The 20,044-nt window shown below is 45.1% G+C and overlaps 1 protein-coding gene across 5 annotated transcripts in view; it reads left to right on the top strand.

The window, feature by feature from the left end:
* ZFYVE26 (zinc finger FYVE-type containing 26) overlaps positions 1-20,044 on the top strand; it is a 68,648-nt gene that overhangs the window by 19,502 nt on the left and 29,102 nt on the right. For all 5 annotated transcript variants that reach the window (XM_059914491.1, XM_059914490.1, XM_059914488.1 and 2 more), the window contains 14 exons: positions 1,554-1,755; positions 2,727-2,990; positions 4,825-4,944; positions 5,041-5,205; positions 5,762-5,980; positions 7,316-7,418; positions 8,217-8,962; positions 9,884-10,080; positions 12,082-12,186; positions 13,727-13,849; positions 14,247-14,423; positions 15,777-16,023; positions 17,113-17,211; positions 19,292-19,455. In XM_059914491.1, coding sequence (XP_059770474.1) covers positions 1,554-1,755; positions 2,727-2,990; positions 4,825-4,944; positions 5,041-5,205; positions 5,762-5,980; positions 7,316-7,418; positions 8,217-8,962; positions 9,884-10,080; positions 12,082-12,186; positions 13,727-13,849; positions 14,247-14,423; positions 15,777-16,023; positions 17,113-17,211; positions 19,292-19,455 — 2,931 coding nt within the window. The remainder of the gene's footprint in view (positions 1-1,553; positions 1,756-2,726; positions 2,991-4,824; positions 4,945-5,040; positions 5,206-5,761; positions 5,981-7,315; positions 7,419-8,216; positions 8,963-9,883; positions 10,081-12,081; positions 12,187-13,726; positions 13,850-14,246; positions 14,424-15,776; positions 16,024-17,112; positions 17,212-19,291; positions 19,456-20,044) is intronic.

The raw sequence follows: 20,044 nt of genomic DNA, 5'->3' as shown, positions 1-20,044 counted from the left end.
TCCTTGTAGTCCTTCTCTGAACACATATGTGGTTTTATATAGTTAGAAATCACTATGCAGACAATTTTTAATAATAAATAGAATGCCAGTTTAACATACAGGAAGTGTAGGGAGCTAGCAAATTAGAATGTTGTGTAGGGAAAAGTGCAGGGAGTAGAAACCAGAAACACTGTACTCCCTCTGAGCTTTGACGTCTTCATCTGAAACTTGGAGTTAAATATCATACCTGCTTGTGCTACCTCTTGGAATGTTAAGCGGATTATGTGCAAGCTGTGAGAGATACAAGAATCCTCTGCTATTGTTTAAATTTAAAAGCATAAAAGCCCACTCTTCTAGTTTTTAAAACTCTCTTGGTATATTTATGACGCTTGCACTGGTCCCTTAACACATAGATCAGAATTTTTCTTTCACGTGAGTTTACTTGTTGAGGAATAAATCATGGAGACATCTAGGTGATTTGATAATTTTTACTTAACTTCCTCTGACACATTTTAGATCCTGTACTTTAATGATAATGATAATTCTATCCCTCTGGGAAGGATAGGACCCTCACCAGCCTTTCTGACACCCAAACCAAGAGGAAGTCAGTTGCGAGCCCCCTGATGCTTTACCGCTAAATGTCCTCACTTCCTCTTCCTTTCCTGGGGCTCTGATCTTTTCTTTTTTTCATTTTTCTTTTTTAATAAAAGGTTTTATTTTTAAACCTGGTTACACAGCAAGTTGTGCATAATTTATAAGAAAATACCAAAAAGTATTAACCAGAAAATGAAATTACTTTTAACCTATTGTCCAGAACAACCAATACTAAAGATAAAAGCATATTTTTGCCAATGTTTTTCCAAGATGTATGTGACTTTTATAGAGAGCCAAGATCATTCTGAATCTAAAACTTTGTGCCTTTTTTACATTATAATATAAGCATTTACCTAGTAACTTATTTTAGTGACCTTATGATAGTCTGATCTAGTAGCTGCATTTGACCATTCCCTGTTAACTCACATTTATTTTCAACCTGGTAATAGTTGTATTAAATAGTGTCAAGATTATCACCTTTATACATTGACTTTTGAATTATTTCCTTAAGAAAGTTTTTCATAAAAATGACTGAGTCAAAGAATATAAACATTTTTAAAGCTCTGTAGACTGCCAAATCGCTTTTCAAAAAGGTTGTGACAGTTCATTCTGCCACCACCCCCTGAGGGTTTATTATAACACTTTGTCATTATGGTAGATGCAAGGTAGTATTAATGTTAAATTCCCTGAATTACTGGGAAGGGAAAACATTTTTACCTGTGTATTAGTCCTGTGTATTTTCCCTTTGAAATTGTCCACATCTTTTGCCTATTTTCTGCTGGGGCTTCAGTGGCCCTCTTGCTGACTTTTACGAGTCATTTCTACATTTGACCTACTCTTTGAATGTCCAGTGCTCTTCCAGCCCCACAAAGCAGATGTCTCAGGGCCAGAGTCTGATGACTAGCAAGACCTCAGATCTGTAGACACTCTCCACCTCAGCGGGCCTGCCGCAAGCCACACTCCTTCCTCTCCTGTGGCAGGTGGTGTTCACATTCAACCTGAAGTCCTCGCCCAGCTCCGGGGAGCTGCTGTTCATGGAGCGCTACCAGGAGGTCATCCAGGAGCTGGCCCGAGTAGAGCACAAGATCGAAAACCAGAACTCGGACGGGGGTAGTGGCACCATCCGAAGAACAGGCAGCGGCCGCTCAACTCTGCAGGCCATTGGCAGCGCTGCAGCCGCAGGTCCGGCTTCCCTGTTGCCAGGTGGTGAGGGAGCTGCGGGAGGAGGGTATGGGGGAAAAACCACCCAAATCAGAGGCTCATCATGAAGGTGAGCAGAAACCTAGAGAAGGACGCTTGCCTTGAAGAACAGCGTTCCTGACACCTCCAGAGTCATTTTCTAGCTGTGCCTAACCTCGCCGACCACAGTGGTCACTTACCTGCCCCTCGAGCTCCTCCATTAAGCTTGTCCTACGTGACTTAAACTGAAGAATGTGAATGCAGTTTCCACCATGTGTTTTGATGGCCATTAATCTTGGGATTTGGGGAATTGATTATTTTCTTCCCATGTAATCATTCAGGGATAAAGCATATTATTCTACTTTTCTAGCAAGTGAAGAAGTTGTAAATAACACCTGTGGCCTGGGATTCACAGATGTCAATTCCCACCCTTGGCTGCACTGCAGAAAGGGCTCATCCTTTCATTATTTCTTGAAAGTGGAAACTTGTCCCATATTTTTACATCTCTTGCTGGTCTAGGCTCTGTATATCAAGTTACCATCACTTGTTGCTCCTTCTATAAGCTCCCAGAGATTTTCTTTACAAATTCAAAAGAATAGATGCATATCCTTTTTGTTTTTAATATAAATGAGCTCTTCCAACAAGTACTATTTTCTACCTTGCTTTTTTAGTGGTGTATTTTAGAGATCTTTGCTGATGAGCACACACAGATCTACCTCACTTCACCCTACTTTTAGATCCCATTTGGAAGAAGTCCTAACTCCTCTCCACCTTTTTGAGTTTCTCTTGGTCTTTCTTTCCATGCCATTGTTTTGATGCCGTAGGAGTGGGCTGTAATGATGGTCTTGATATGCATTGATGGTATACTGTGCAGAAGGACCTCAGACATTTTTTAAATAACTACTTTTCAGAATAAAAGTGCTAGTGAGAGTCATTTTAACCTCTTGCCTTGTATCCCACTGCTGGGTGTCCAGGGATGGTATTTTACTCCATCTCTGATGTGACCGACAAGCTGCTCAGCACCTCGGGAGACCCCATCCCCACACTCCAGGAGGACTTCTGGATAAGCAGTAGCGCGGTGGAGCCCACTGCCCCCCTGAGAGAGGTTCTGGAAGACCTCAGCCCCCCCGCCATGGCTGCATTTGACCTGGCTTGCTCTCGGTGCCAGCTCTGGAAAACCGGCAAGCAGCTCTTGGAAACCGCTGAGCGGCGCCTGAACAGCAGCCTTGAGAGTCGGGGTGAGTGTTCTGTTTTTGCTTGATCCCTTAATTCTCAAATGAGGAGATGGGGTTCTGAGATGCTTGATAATCATGCAAGAAGAAAGTTATCGGGGAAGGAGGGATGGGGAGAAAGGATTATTAGTTCATTTCCTCATGTCCGGTCTGGCAACTTAAATATAGTTTACTGAGAGTCTCGCCTTCTTAACAGATATAGCAAATTCCAGTCATTTGGGGAAATTCTCTTCTGGTTTATAGGTAAATTCAAGGAAGAAATATACATTCAAAAATGGTACCAATGGAATTTGTGCCCTTAAACTGCATACCTCCTCCAGAGTGAATCCCACTTAACCTAAAACCTGAGTCTGAAGCTTGTAAACCAGGTATAAGGGAAAATTTAGTGGATCACAGTTGGAGGGAGGATTGTACCTTGAGGTTAATAATATCCCAGAATGTGTATATGGAACTCTTGGAGGAATGAAGGTAGAGGAATGTGAAGAAAGAATTAGGCAAAGTTCCACTCCCCACCCATCCTTGATACACACACCCAGCATTGGAAGGACTGGCCAGGGAGAGAGAAAGAAACATGTTCTCTCTGAGTAATATGGAGGGAGGAATGGTGAATAGATATGATATGAATAGCCTCCCTTAGGTTCAGTGATTCGATGGGTGAACTCACAGGACTCAGCATATAGTCATACTCATGGCTACGAATTATTTCACCAAAAGGACACAAAGCAAAATTAGCAAAGGGGAAAGGTTCATGGGGTAAAGTCTGGAGGAAATCAGACACAAGCTTCCAAGAGTCCTCTCCCACTGGAGTCACACGGGATGTGCTTAACTCCTCCAGCAATGAGTTGTGACAACAAACAAGTGGGAAGTGTTGTCTGCCGGAAGCTCATTAGTGAGCCAGTGCCCAAGGTTTTTACTGGGAGCTGGTGACAGGGAACCTCTGCCCAGCATGTACCAAAATTCCACGCTCTCAGGAGGAAGGCAGGTGTTCAGCATAAACCACATTGTACAAACAGTTTAGGCACAATCAGTCGCTCTCATCATTTAGGGAAAGTTTTATATCAGTGTAGGAGACCTTCTACCAGTCAAGTTCACAGACACCAACCAGGGACCAACCTTGCAAGCAGCCCTTTCTAAGGATAGCTGTCTCAGGCCTGCTGTGTTAACTCTATTCTGCACACCCTTCCAAATCACTTCTGAGCTGTTGATTTAAAAGTCCTGTAACGTTGACATAGTCCTTCTAGGAAAGTATGCCGTGGCATACATAACGCTGTTTTTATCGAACAATTTCCCTCTCCCTCATCTAGTACTTATATTCTAAAATGAATGGAGATATTATCCAAGCTATTAATAATATTCAAGCTGATTGGTTTCATGCCAATCAATCAGGAATTAATTTAGTACCTACTGCATTTCCAGATTATCCCAAGTATATGGGAGTACAGGAGAGGTATAAGGAATAATCTCTGTCCATAAAGTTATTTATAGTCTAGTCAGGGTGTCAAGATACAGATAAGATCCCAGCTCAAGTTCTCGGCTGAAGGAAGTACCAAGGCAAATGCACAAGAAGTGCCTGATCGGCTTGGGACAGCGATTCCCTAGGAATGCCAGAGCTTCTGGGTCTGCTGCTGTGGACAGCTGAGGCATCTTGCCAGAGGTAGCCCTGGAACAGCAGGCATGCAATAAGCCAGGTATGCTGGTTGTCATGAAAACTGGCACAGCATATGTTTCTTCCTCAATACTGGAGAAGATAAAACTTCACAGGTAAATACAGGACCGAGTGTCAATCTCTGAGAGTTCCGTATTTTTTTCTGCATTCCTTCTCGATTCATCCTGTTTCCAGGTCGCCGGCTAGACCACGTATTCCTCAGTGCTGATGGCATTCGAGGTTTTCCAGGCGTTCTTCAGCAGATCAGTAAGATTCTCAATTACCCACTTCTGTCAGCCGGACAAATCAAATCAGGTGAGCTGCTTTTTACTACCCCTTTTTAATCTCCCGGCCTCGGAACATGAGGTCAGCATCAGACCTCACTTTTTCTTTCTCATTTGCTCTCCGTAGAGAGTGTAGAGGAAAAGGGGGGAGGTCCCCCACGGTGCAGCATTGCTGAGCTGCTTCAGATGTGCTGGCCCAGCCTCACCGAGGACTGTGTCGCCAGCCACGCTACCCTCGCCCAGCAGCTGGAGCAGATCCTTCAGTCACTGAGAGAAGCACTGGAGCTGCCAGGTACAGGCCCGACTGCATGGGAGCAGATGAGGTTGAAATGGGGAGAGGACGCAGTGGAACGGGAAAGAGTACTTTGGAGCAGAGGCTGAGGACTCAGAAGTGGGCCCTACCAGCCCTCTAGTTAACCAGGGCCTGTCTCGTAACTAATTCCACCTGTTGCCCCACCTCCTAAGTGAAGGGCTGCTTAGCACTCCATTAGCTGGCACGTTTTTCTCATTCCTTATGAGAGATATACCCAGAAGGGACTGCGTAAACATTGATTAACCCTTCCGCAAAAGAGTGCTGTGAGCTTCACAGAGCTGTTCCACCCTCGACATGGGTGAAAATGGAACTGTCCACCCTGATTTCTCCAGACTCAAAGCTCTTCCTGGCTGAGAATCACTTGTATAAGCAACCAACTTAGGATTTTATAACTGCCTTGTCAGCGTAGCAGCCAGCCTATAGGATGTCCCACACAGTGTACAGAGGCGCAGTTCCCATATTGTTTGGAAACTGACCCAAAGCCAGATGCACAGACTCAACACTACATGCCTTCTCCTTTCATAACTCCTCCCAGAGCCCAGGAGTACTCCACTCACCTCCCTGGTGGAGCAGGTGGCCGAGAAAGCTCTGGAGGCAGAGGCCCACCCTGTGTATATCCAGACTCAGCTCCTCCAGAAGAACCTGGGCAAACAGATGCCAGCAGGCGGCAGGCAGACTGACTACATGGGCACCTTCTTCAGGTACTGCAGCACGCTGGCTGCTGTTCTCCTGCGGAGCTTGAGCTCTGAGCCTGGTGAGTAGCAAGAAAGAGAAAATAGAGTCAGGACTGGCCCACAGGTGTTTAGGGGCAAGGAAGAGGAAGGCGCACACTGAAGAGGCTCTGGGTACAGCAGTAGCCGAGGACACTACATGTGAGGTCCTCTCTTACTCACCTCTGTGTTTTATTCACCTTTGTCTCCTTGATGCCTCGTACAATGGTACAGCACAGGAGAGTATTCAATACGTTTTGATGGCATTAATGACTCAAAAATACCTCTCCCAGATCTTCGATCTATTGTGGATATGAGGACCCACCAGGGGAATTAAGTCTCTGATTCGAGTGCCAGATTCTTACTCAAGTCCGCAGAGCGAGTATTACCTACACTTCAGTCATATCGAAGGGAGCAGGATCAGCTGTTTGTGGCTAGGCCTGCTCCCTGAAGTTTGTCTGTAGTTGGAAGTCTTTAGAACAGTGGTAAGGCGTAGATAAACCTGTGGTCAGCATCCTGTCAAGAATACCTTTTACCTAGAAAAATATCAACAGAAGGGCTTTCCACGTAGTTTTGTGTTTTTAAAAAATTTTTTTTCTATTTCTTTATTTATTTCTTTATTATTTTGGGGGGGCTGTGTTGGGTCTTCGTTGCTGCACGCGGGCTTTCTGTAGTTGCGGCGGGCGAGCAGGGGCTACTCTTCATTGTGGTGCGCGGGCTTCTCCTTGCAATGGCTTCTTTTGTGTGGAAGCACAGGCTCTAGGGGCGCAGGCTTCAGTAGTTGCAGCACACAGGCTCAGTAGTTGTGGCTTGTGGGCTCTAGAACACAGGCTCAGTAGTTGTGGTGCACGGCTTAGTTGCTCCACAGCATGTGGGATCTTCCCGGACCAGGGCACGAACCCGTGTCCCCTGCACTGGCAGGTGGATTCTTAACCAGTGCGCCACCAGGGAAGCCCTCCATGTAGTTTTTTTGTTTGTTTGTTTTTTGTTTTTTAATTAATTAATTAATTTATTTATGGCTGTGTTGGGTCTTCGTTTCTGTGCGAGGGCTTTCTCTAGTTGCGGCAAGCGGGGGCCACTCTTCATCGCGGTGCACGGGCCTCTCACTATCGCGACCTCTCTTGTTGCGGAGCACAGGCTCCAGACGCGCAGGCTCAGCAATTGTGGCTCACGGGCCCAGTCGCTCCACGGCATGTGGGATCTTCCCAGACCAGGGCTCGAACCCGTGTGCCCTGCATTGGCAGGCAGATTCTCAACCACTGCGCCACCAGGGAAGCCCCCTCCATGTAGTTTCGACACTACTTTTTTATTGATTATAGAAAACAGCGCTGTGAATGTTGCAATCAGTGGTGCAAAGATCACTTTCTTTACTTTTGCAGATCACGTAGAGGTCAAGGTAGGAAACCCCTTTGTTCTCCTGCAACAGAGCTCTTCCCAACTGGTGTCACACCTCCTGCTTGAGCGACAAGTTCCCCCAGAGAGGTAGGAGCCAGGCCTGGGCCTTCCTAATTGTTCATCAAGGAAACCAAGGGCTCAGTGGGGCTGTGTTTGAGTTCAATACAGGAAGTTGAGATTTCTTCCAGACTTTTCCCTTAATTTGCATTTACTCTTATACAAGCTACATTAAAATTCAGTGTGCCTCGTTTCTTTCTCTCTCTCCACCTCTAATGTTTATATTGCAAGTATAAAATTAAGGGGTGACTCTTCACTTATGAGTAGGCAAAAATCCAAAACTTTGATAACACATTAGTTGGCGAGACTGTAGGAAAACAAGCATTCTCACAGATTGCCAGCAGGATATAAATTAGTACAGCCCCTGTGCGAAGGCAGTTTGTCCATATCCACTAAAATGACAAACCACATTTTTGACCTAACAGTCCACCTTGGGGAATTTATCCTTTATTATAAGTATGAAAAATGCTGTATGTACCAAGTCATTTTATTATAGCTTTGTATGGCATAGCCATTGTCCGCTAATAGGAGACTAGTTAAATTCAGTTTCTTCCACATAATGGAATGCTATATAGCTGTGAAAGAAGAATGAGGGGCCTCTCTGTAGAGGGATATGGACAGATCTCCCAGATGTGTTATTAAGTAAAAAAGCAAGGGGCAGAGAATTGGGTCTAATAGGCTGCCTTTTGAGTTAAAAAGAGAGGGGGTGGGGGAACAATTAGAGAGTCTACATTTACATTTGCTTGTTTACACATAAAGAAATTCTGAGATTGGGTGATGGTGCCCAGGCACTGAGGCCTTACATGCCCTCTGCTTCTCTCCCTCCAGGCTGGCAGCCCTTCTGGCCCGGGAGGGTCTCAGCCTGAGTGTGCCACAGGTCATTGTCAGCTGCTGCTGTGAGCCCCTTGCCCTTTGCTCTTCCCGTCAGAGCCAGCAGACATCATCCCTTCTGACCCAGCTGGGCATCCTGACCCAGCTGCATACCTCCCACTGCCTGGAGGACCTCCCACTTTCTACACTGAGCTCCTCAAAGCCAACTGAGAATCCCACGCTGGAGAGAAAGCCCCCTTCCTCCCCGAGGGATTCAGCAGGCCCAGCCCTCACCTCCTCTGCCTTGGCCTTCCTTAAGTCCCGCTCGAAGCTGCTGGCTACCGTGGCCTGTCTGGGGGCTTCCCAGGGGTTAAAGACCACCAAGCCCGGCTTGTCTTGGAAGGAGCTTCGTGGCCGCAGGGAGGTGCCTCTGACTGCAGAGCAGGTAGCCCGGGAGTGTGAGCGCCTCCTGGAACAGTTCCCTATGCTTGAGGCCTCCCTCCTAGCTGCCTGGGAGCCCCTACGAGGGTCCTCCAAGCAGGGGCAGAGTCTGGCAGCGAGTCTCTGCGGCCGGGCCAGTCTCTCTACCGTCCTCCTGGGCCTGCATTCTCCCATAGCCCTGGATGTGCTCACCGAGGCCTTCGAGGAAGCCCTGGTGGCCAGAGATTGGCACCGGGCCCTTCAGCTCACTGAAGTGTACGGGCGAGATGTGGACAACTTGAGCAGCATACAGGATGCGGTCCTGAGCTGTGCTGCGGCAGGTGGTGAGCAGAAAGCCATGCCTCCCTCCTTCACCAGTGGTAATAGTATTGGGCATTCACTGAGTGGATCACCGCATCTGGTGCTCACAGTAACTCTAGAGAAAGGTGCCACCATAATCTCATGATACTGAGAGGCGAACGAGGCTCAGAGGGTAGGAAACTGCCCAGGATAGTCAGTGGTAGAGCAGAGCTTAGAACCCAAGTCCATCGAACTTTAGGACAAGCACTCATAACCAATATCCTCAACCCTGCATGGCAGAATCGTTGTGAAATTCTATAAACTACAAATATCAGAGCCCTGTTTCCAGAAGCCCATGATAGGGTTCAGGCAAGTGTTTGCTTTAAAGTAGGGGTCAGGAAAGTTTTTCTGTAAAGGGCTTTGTAGGCTATACAGGCTCGGTTGCAACTACTTGGCTCTGCCATCATAGCATGAAAACAGCCATAGACAATACATAAACAAGTGAGTGTGGCTGTATTCTAATAAAACTTTATTTATAAAAACAGACTCTGGGCCTGTTTGACAGCTCCCCAGGAGACTTTGATGTGTACCCAGAGTTGAGAGCAATGACCTACAGCCCTCCACTAGGGGGAGCAAGAGCTGGGCGGGCTGTGGGGAGTGGCTTCTGGGCAGGGGCTCAGCTGCCCGGTGGAAAGGAGAAAATCTTTCCTTTTTCTTCCTCTCCTTTCTCCTTTTCTCCCTCTCTTCAGAAAGTCCCATGACTATGATTACATTTGCATAAAGAGAAACAGGGTATAGTATGTCTCCTATAGTGTTCCAAGTGTAAAAACTAATTCAGGTCAGAAGGATCTTCAGGATCCTCCAAGCTCCTGTTCTATGAAATTGAACAAAGCCCTTCTCTTAAAAAGTAACCTGGACTCTTGAGCTCCAGCGCCAGGCTTGCTGAGCATCTTTTTGTCTTGTAGTCAAAGAAGGTTGGCAGTACCTGTTTGCTGTGAAGGATGCATCTCTGAGAAGTCGGCTAACACTGCAGTTTGTGGACCGGTGGCCCCTGGAGTCGTGCCTGGAGATCCTGGCCTACTGCATTTCAGACACAGCTCTCCAAGATGGGCTGGAGTGTGAGCTACAGAGAAAGCTAGCAGAGCTGCTGGTGTATCAGAAGGTATAAGATTCGGCATCAAGAGAAAGGAAATAGGCTTCTCACCTTATTACCAACTCCAGCCTATTCTCATGTGATGGCGGATTTTAAGAAACAGAAAATCTGGGCCTGGCTTTTGCTCTGTATCTGGCTTCTGCTCTGTATCTGGCTTCCATTCTTAGGTGAAGAGCGAGGGAGCCTCTATCTGGTTCCTATTTTATTTACTCCTATAATTTTAAATATGTACATGTCAGACAAGGATTAAAAATTTATAATAAAATTAACACTGGAATGATGCTTTACAGTCCACAATGCCTTTTTCATATGTACAGGCACACCTTTTCTTTACTGCATTTTGCTTTATTGGCACTTTGCAGATACTATGTTTTTTAAAAATTGAAGGTTTGTGGCAACCCTGCATTAAGTAAGTCTCTTGGCACCATTTTTCCAACAGCACTTAACTCACTTCATGTCTTTGTGTCACATTTTGATAATTCTCACAGTATTTCAAACTTTTTCATTATTATTATATTTGTTATGGTGATCTGTGATCAGTGAACTCTTTTTTATAACTATTTTTAAAGATTTATTTATCATTTATTTATTTTATTTATTTTTGGCTGCATTAGGTCTTAGTTGCGGCACGCAGGATCTTTTGTTGCAGTGCGCGGGCTCTTCATTGTGGTGCATGGGCTTCTCTCTAGTGGTGGCGTGCGGGTTTTTTTCTTCTCTAGTTGTGGCACGAAGGCTCCAGAGCACATGGGCTCTGTAGTTTGCGGCACGTGGGCTCTAGTTGAGGCACACGAGCTCAGTAGTTGTGGCATGCAGGCTTAGTTGCCCCACGGCACGTGGGATCTTAGTTCCCTGACCAGGGATCGAACCCACATCCCCTGCATTGGAAGGCGGATTCTTTACCACCAGACCACCGGGGAAGTCACTGTGATCAGTGAACTCTGATGTTGCTATTGCAAAAAAACATTATGACTAGATGAATGCTCAAATTAATTGCTAAAACTAATTTTTTAGCAATAAAATATTTAATTAAGGCAGGTACATTTTTTGTAGGCAATGCTATTACACAATTTATAGACTACAGTATAATGTAAACATAACTTTATTTGCACTGGGAAACCAAAAAATTCATGTGACTCACTTTATTATAATATTCACTTTATTGTGGTGGTCTGGAACTGAACCCACAGTATCCCTAAGGTATCCCTGTATATTTGAACTCTTTGTATGTTTTTTGTATATTGTATCTTGTTGTTCAAAAGGTTTTTTTTTTGTTTTTTTGTTGTTCAAGAGTTTTTATAGAATTTAATCTCTATTATGTGTTCTTTAAAGATTGTTTTAAACTTCAGCTAAATTTCAAGAGCCATTTTGAAAGGGATGCATGAGACTGACAGTTTCACAGTGAAAGATTCTTGGATTTATGTGTCATGTTCAAGATCAAGAGGCTCAGGAAGACAGATTTCGATGGTACAGCTACATAACAAGTATACATATATGCTAATTTTTCCATGTGTGCTTGGAACAAAACAGAGCCCAGAGCCCAACCAAGGAAAGTGAAAGTGGCAGGTGAAAAAGATTTTCTTTCCACTCTTCCATAGCAGTTTTCATGCAGAGCTAAAATGCTGCATGAAAGGTGATCCCACAGAGCATTCAGGACAGAAGAATAACCTGTCTAGAGTTTTGAGCTGGAGGGGCAGGGGACAAGTGACTCCAGAAGACTGAACAATCTGCAAAGCACAGAAGCCTCTGAGAATTGTCCTCCAAGTGAAAGGCCCCAATCCTGGCCTCCCCACACAGCCTTTGCTCCCTGATTATACTTGCTGGATAGGTTCTCTCACCTCTCCAAACACTCTTTGTCCCGTTCGTTCTAATCCTTCCTCTCTCCTGGCAAGTTCTGACAGCCTGACTTTGGGACAGAGACCTGGGTATGGCCCATCCCTGGAAACTCCAATGACTTGTTCCTGAGCAGAGAAATTGCAGTGTGGTTTGATAGCTTTTTCTGTCTTTCCTTAGATCCTAGGTTTGCAGGCTACCCCCATGTGGTGTGACTGGCAGACCCTGAGGAACTGTTGTGTCGAGGACCCATCAACTGTCATGAATGTGATTCTAGAAGCCAAGGTACCATTTTCCTGGGTACTATTCCCCTTCCTCCTCTTTCCAGAGTTGCTATGCCTTAGCTGGTTATGTAGACCTCTTTCCGCGTATCAGGGTTCACATTTTTTTCTATGACTACATAACACTTTTTTTTTCTCTTTTGTGTGTGTGAAACTTACCAACATACATAGAAGAATAGAGAATAATACAGTTGACACTTTTGTACTATCACCCTTGTTTTCATACGCAAGATTTCCTACACTGTTTACGGTAGGTACAGAATGTATACCTGGCAGTGGAATTGCTGGATCATGAGGCATGCGCATCCTCACCTTTTCTAAGATGTTACAACGTTGCTCTTCAGATCCGTCGTCCTGTCCCTGTTCTCCCACCCACAGTTCCTGTTGTTCCATCTTCTTAGCAACTTTGGCATTATCCAGCTTTTCACGTTTTTTGCCAATAAGATGGTATGTCATTATGGTGTTAATTTACATTTCCATGATTACTAATGACCTTGATTGTCTTTTCATGTGTTTATTGGACATTTGAGTGCTAAGGAGACTATTTTTTACCCTTTAAGGAGCTGATATACCATAGTTCAAAATGTAGATGTATTTATTCAGATGTTCATTCATCCGGGAAACCTTTATTCACTGTCTGTTATTTACCACTGTGCTAGATGGTGTTGAAACAAAGATAATTAAGCTTAGTCCTTGCCCTTGTGCAGCTCACATTTTGGGAAAGGAGGGAGCAGGGCAGGGCGATGCGAGACACACCCCTGGGTGATTGCGATATACCAAGTGACCGAAGTAAGCCCAGACTATGGTGGGAGCACAGCCAGGTGCCTAAGACAGCCCAAGAAACAAGGAAGCATCCTGAAGAAGGTGGCCCCAGGCAGAGTTGTGGGGAGGGCCTTCCAGATGCCATCATATTAGAATACATGGACAAAGCTCTGGGAAGCTTTAATCCAGAGTTCACAAATTTGGTGTTGGAGGGGGGAGTAACAAGGGGTGATATCAATGGAATCCAACCCCAGCATGTTTGTTTGGCTCATGTAGTATTGCTCTGCAGAATTTTTAGTTTTTCATATTGATTTCGTTGCCAACATTGTAAAATAGGGAATTTTTTTAATTAAAAAAATTTTTTTGGCATTTTTAAAAGTCTGGCACCACTGGGCCTGCACATTCATATGGCAACAGTCAGAGCTGAGTAGGCGCTGTCTCCTTTGGACAGTCTTCTCGGTCTTCCCCACTTCCTTAGTATCTTCCCAGGGCTGACACCAAGTGTCAGTAGCTGTATGTCATCTGTTTCTTTTTTATAGTAGAGCTAAAAGAAAAAGGACATCCTGAACAGTCAGCCTACTTGGATCATTTTCATAACTTACCTTGCCACTCTAGTCCTTTATGATCCCACTTTAATCCCACGGTGAAGTTCCCATCAGCACTTCCCAAACTTTCTTGGGGCTTTAGCAGACTCAAGACTGCTGAGAAAAATCAGTCAAGAGCTGGATGAGTGACAAGGCCAGGAATTTAAAGGGATTGAAGGCATGTGTGTTTCCTTCCAGGAGTATGAGCTGTGTGAGGAGTGGGGCTGCCTATACCCCATTCCAAGAGAACATTTAATCAACCTACATCAAAAGCATCTTCTCCACCTTCTAGAAAGAGGAGATCATGAAAAGGCTCTGCAAGTAAGCCTCCAACTCTTCCCAGTTTTCTTTTGGCAGGGGACGAGAAGGTTAGTCAAATCAGGTGGCTCTGTTCCTGCTGGATCCCATGCAAAGTATTCGCAGTCTCAGATCTGCCCCTCCATGTCCTTCAGGAGCTGTCCTTCAGGAGTCATCTTCCCTATAGGTGCCTAGCCCTGCATTAGGTGCCAGATGGGCAGCTGGGTCCAAGACTCTGCTGATCTCTGGTCCTGTCAAAGCCATCATATGTGAAGCTTCGGGGGTGGTGAAAAAATGAGTGCAGAGAAGGGGTTAATCCACAGTGACTAAACCTAAAGGTTCTGTTCTCAAACAAAACAAGGCTGGACTAAGAGTTCTTCTGCAGGTCTCACCTTTCTCCTCTACCTTCCTCCTGCAACAGCTCCTGCGAAGAATTCCTGACCTCACCATGTGCCTTGAGGTCACAGAGCAGTCCCTCGACCAGCACTGTAGCTTGGCCACTTCTCACTTCTTGGCCAACTACCTCACCACCCACTTCTATGGAGAACTGACCGCTGACCGACGCTGTGAAATCCAGGCACTGTACATGGGATCCAAGGTCAGGAGGAGAAGGGGGTGTTGGGAAAGCATGCCTGAGGGAGGGACTGCTGGCCCAGCACCCAATTCAGAACTTGCCCTTCCAGGCACCTGCCATCCTTGACCTGTGGTATATAAAATCTTGACCCTAACAGCCCACCACATCCCTTAGGACTTCCCGTTCGCTTACTGCTCTGCCTCCAAAGTGAATTTTACTGTCCTCTTAAGTTCTCTTTATGCTTTCCTTGGCATCTGCTCTACCAAGGTTTCTCAATTCTGACCATGAATTAGAATCACCTGGACTTTCTAAAAATAGCAGTAGTTAATCTCCACCCTAGAGTAATTAAAACTGAACCTTTTGGGACAGGGCCTGCCTGTCTTCCAAAAGGATTCTGATTCGAGGATTTAAAACTACTGCTTTAAATCCTTAAAAGTACTTTGTGCTAAAGGAAAAGGGTTAATTGTCTAGGCAATGAGATAAGTCTTCACCTTTGAGGTGTAACCTTGGAGACACTAATAGAAGAAATTATAAGCTAGAAAAAGTAATCCAGTGAAGGAGAGTTTGGGGAGAGATAAGGCCTTCTAACTCTCTAATAATGATTCTGATTGGAAGTCATATATACTGCCCCCTGAGTGTAGAACTCGCCCCATGAATAGAATGAGTGCTGGGAGAGCCATGAATATGACCACTAGCCCACTTGCTAAGAGTTCAACTATGTAACATGATTTTAAAGAGGATACACTTTTTTTTTTTTTGGATGTACTGTACCTAAATGGAATCTTTGAAAATTGGCAATGAGCAGAGCCAGTGAACGTATTTCAAGCCCAGTGATAACAACCTCCAGGAGGAATTTAGAGTCATCACTCACCTGTAGAACACTGGAGGTGCCAGGTTTAGTCCACCTTATATTGCTTATTCTAGTAAAGCCTCAAATGGACAGAATGGTGGCTTTAAGGATCAGGCAGAGGTCAACCATGCCTGGTTGGTCTAGGCCAGGGGTCAGGAGACCACCACCTGTGGGCCAAATCCAGTCCTCTGCCTGAGTTTATAAATCAGGTTTTATTGGCACACAAGCCATGTACATTCATTTACCAGTTGAGTAGTTGCCACAAAGACCTTATGGCCTATGAAGCCTAAAATATTTACTATCCAAACCTTTACAGAAAAAGTTTGCCAGCCCCTCTTCTTGATTGCCACCTGGAGGATTTAGAGAGGAGTCTAGCCTTGCCTCCTAAGAGACTCCTAGCCAGTTTCAGTAGCTGGCCAAGTGCCATGTGGTCCCAGATACCCTTCCCCCTTCCCAGTAAGAATCTTGGCTTTCTTCTGAAATTCGTGTCCTGTTTTCTTCACTCTGTGGCTCTGCCCCACACCCAGGTCCTGCTAACCCTGCCCGAGCAGCACCGGGCCAGCTACTCCCACTTGTCCTCTAACCCCCTGCTCATGCTGGAGCAGCTGCTCATGAACATGAAAGTGGATTGGGCCACCATGGCTGTGCAGACTCTGCACCAGCTGCTGGCCGGCCGGGAGATTGGCTTCACCATGGACGAGGTGGACTCGCTGCTTTCCAGATACGCAGGAAAAGCCCTGGACTTTCTGTACCCTCTGCGGGAGAAACGCTCAGGTAACTGCCAGCATCCTCGATGGGGGTTCTACATGGAGAAGGAGATACCATGCTACATCCTTAGTTTTCATTTTTCCTCTTTTATAATTTTGAGTTGATTGAGAGTGAAAGGATACACTTCAGGAGAGATAGCTCTTTTATATAGGAGAGATCTCAGTCTTGGAGGAAGTGGCAGGATAACCAGAATGAAAGGATGGTAGATAACCACCACGTGCATAATAATATAAAGGTTCGGGGAACAAAACATGCTGGGGGGTACTTCTCTGGTGGCACAGTGGTTAAGAATCCGTGTGCCAATGCAGGAGATACGGGTTTAATCCCTGGTCTGGGAAGATCCCACATGCTGCAGAGCAACTAAGCCTGTGCACCACAACTACTGAGCCTGCATTCTAGAGCCCGTGAGCCACAACTACTGAGCCCGCGTGCCACAACTACTGAAGCCCACACACCTAGAGCCCGTGCTCCACAACAAGAGAAGCCACCGCAATGAGAAGCCTGCGCACTGCAACGAAGAGTAGCCCTCACTCGCCGCAACTAGAGAAAGCCTGCATGCAGCAACGAAGACCCAACGCAGCCAAAAATAAATAACAAAAACATGCTGGGGGTGATTTCTGTCTGGCCTTGGTGCACTGGGCTCCTAAGTGCCATCATTTTGTATTGAGGGTATGCGCTATTCCCAGGATCACATCAGATGTCACTAGTGTGTGAACTGACTCAGCCTCTTCTAGAATGAAGAAAATGAAATAAATGGGGGCTGATGTTCCCAGCCAGCTTTTTTTTTTCTTACTCCCTACCCTCCAGGACCACCACTTAAATGTCTTCTACTTCCCCCTGGGCATCTTTAGATTTATTTTGTAAAATCCTAGTGTCTACTTCATTTATCTCACGTGCCTAACATAGTTTGTTTATTGAGGCATTTAAGAAGCATGCTTGCTGTCGTCTTAGAAGTACCTCTGCCATTCTTTGCATACCTAGTAGAGTCATGGTATGACAGTCAGCAAAACCAACAGGGCTTTGAACTAAATGCCTAGCACAGCAAGTAAGGATGTTTATGATAGAACAATCTGTCAACATTTTCCCTCCCTACAGATTCTGTGATTCACCTCCAGGAAATTGTCAGTCCGGCTTCAGACCTCGAGACCTTGTCTAGGTCACCATCAGCGGAGTTCTCTTCTGTTGCTGCTCCTGGTAAGGACAGGTTCTGAGAGTTACCCATTTTTCAGTTTAATCTTGCCTTACTCTGATTTTCTGATTCTTTTGCTTCTTTTTTCATTTCCAGTCACAACATTCTTATTAATTGTTTTTCTTGATTCATTCCAGCTTTTTGTATCCCAGAAAATTCAACATACAATCGATTCTTATTATTTGCAGTAGTATATCTGTGAAGGCTCCACAAACACTGAATTAGCAAATACCAAACCATTGCTGCTAGGGAAAACACACGCATGCGCATGTGTGTATACACGTGTGGACATGCATATACACACAAACACACACACACACACACATTTCACATACATTATAATCTCAAATTGAAAGCAATTCATCCCAGTAGATTCTATTTTCTTTATTTTATGAAAGAGAAAAAGAGGTTCAGGGTGTTAAAGTGACTTGCCTGAAGCCACCCCATTAATGAGTGCCTAATGAGCCTTTGGGATTCAAACCCTGTCCAAATAGCCCCAGAGTGGAGCTTCTTACACTACCCTGCTGCACTGTCCCCTACCATCTGCATCCTCTGGTCATCTCTGTATGAGAGCTGAGATAAGAAAACAAAACATTACCTTGTTCAACCCCAGATGAGAAGCTGTATACCAGGCAACTCAAATTATTCACCATTCTGTGCATGTCTGCAAAAGCAATGCAAATATTGATTTTGAGGTTACAAACAAATTTTAGCGAGTAGGCAACTTCACAAATACGGAATCTACTAATAAGGAGGATCGACTTATTTAGTCCTCATGTTCATTCTGACCCTGTCCTGCAGGTAGTTATTTATGTCTGTCACCCACACAGGGTGCAAGGTCCTTGAAGGCCTCTGCCATGTCTTGGTCACCCCTTTTCACCACCCCTCTTCTCCCACAGTCTCCTGACTTTTGCCCAATGGCCTACACTCAGAAGCAGCTCAGCAAGTGTTTGTTTTGCCAACAGTTAGGAGAGCAGGCTTCTGGGGACAGGTCGACAGCCCCTCTTCTTCTGGGTGCTGCGAAGAGTCACTGTGTTTTTCCAGTTCTCTTTTTCTGTGACCTGCCAACATCATTCTGCTAGTTGACAAGAAATCTCCTTAGATATCATAAAACAAAGACCGTGGCATTTCGTGGCCATGCTTTGAGAATTAGCCATGCTTCACAATAATCAGCAGACCTGACAGAAGGGCTCAGACATACAGGGATATGAGCAGCTTCACAAATCTGCATAAGTCAGCCTGAGCAGCTTTGGTTTACTTAATTTTTTTAACTTTTTATTACAGAAAATTTCCAGTACACGAAAGTAGAGAGACCAATGTAATGAAGCGTCACATACCTATTACCCAGCTGCAATGTTTATCATCTCAGTATGACCATTCTTGTTTCATCTTTACCCCTGTCCCTCTACTGGATTATTTTGAAACAAATCCTAGATATCATACCATTTTGTTTATAAATAAAACAGTGTATATCTCTAAAAGGTAAGGACGTTTATAAAACAAAACCATAACATCATTCTCATACCTAAAACCAAATTAATGATTCCTTATTATTATCAACTATCCAGTCACTATTCAGATTTCCACAGTTGTCTCATGAAGATTTTTTTTAGAATTGGTCTTTCTAGAATCAAGATGTAAATAATGTCCACACATGGCATTTGGCTAAACTCTCTCTTAAATCTGTTTTAATCAATAGGTTCCCCTACCTCTTTTTATTTGTGGAGGAAACTGGGTCATTTGTCCTTTAGAGCGTCCCACACGGTGCATTTTGCTGATTATCACCCCATGGCAATCTGGGTCTCCGTCCCCTGTGTTTTCCAGTACACTGGTAGATAGATCTGGAAGCTTGATTTGATTCAGGCTTAATATTTTTTGGTTAGTATATTTTATAGGTGGTCGTGTGCCTTCCATCAGGAGACACACAATGCTCTTTTTGCAGTCAGCCATCAATGATCAATAACTGGATCTATGATATCAGTAGGGGTTTGTAAAGTGGTACAGTTCTAACTCTCTCATCCCTTCTTTGTTTATTAGCTGGACTACTGATCACCTTTTACTCTGACTTCTGGCTTTGACTCCCAGGTGTCTCCATTGTGCATTCCCCCAGTCCGAGAGAGAGGAGCTTCCCACAGAGTCAGCCGCCACTGGAGTTTGTGCCCCCAGCAACGCCCCCTGCCAGGCACCAGTGGGTACCGGATGAGAGTGAGAGCACCTGCATGGTCTGCTGCAGGGAGCGCTTCACCATGGTAAGCAGCATCCATCTCCGGCTTTACCTGCAGGAGAAGTTAAAGGAAATCTCTACTTCCTGAGCCTGAGTTTATAGTCACCTCCTGTCCCCAAGAGGGCATGAGTATGTTCAGAAGAACTAACTACCAGATCTAAGGCTCTGGATTTATCTTTGACCTGACCAGAATATATTTTCTGAATTTAGACAGATGGTAGACACCCTCAAGGAGCCTTAAATTCTAAAATCTCTGCCATTCTCATGAAATAAATAAAAAGAGCCAGAGTGGTATTGCACGGGAGAAGTCACCAAATGCCGGGGCATCTCGTTTCTAGCTCCTGTGTCTTTCGCAAAAAGACGGGTGACCTGGTAATGGTTTTATGTGCTGGCGCCAGATGACCTCAGTTCTAATACCAGCACTGCCTCTTACTAGCAATGTGACTATTAACTTTCTCAGTCTCAGATGCTCACTTGTAAACTAGGGATGATAGGTTATTTGGCTCATGGAGCTATAAACACTAACTACAGTAACAAATGTTACCACACTGAACACAGTACCTGACTGGCACAACAGCTCCGCCGATGAAAAGGATGATGATGTAATTTCTCTG

The sequence above is a fragment of the Balaenoptera ricei genome, chromosome 2 (assembly GCF_028023285.1).
Source record: "Balaenoptera ricei isolate mBalRic1 chromosome 2, mBalRic1.hap2, whole genome shotgun sequence".
Classification (NCBI taxonomy): Eukaryota; Metazoa; Chordata; class Mammalia; order Artiodactyla; family Balaenopteridae; genus Balaenoptera; species Balaenoptera ricei.
This window is presented reverse-complemented; position numbering and strand designations above follow the sequence as displayed.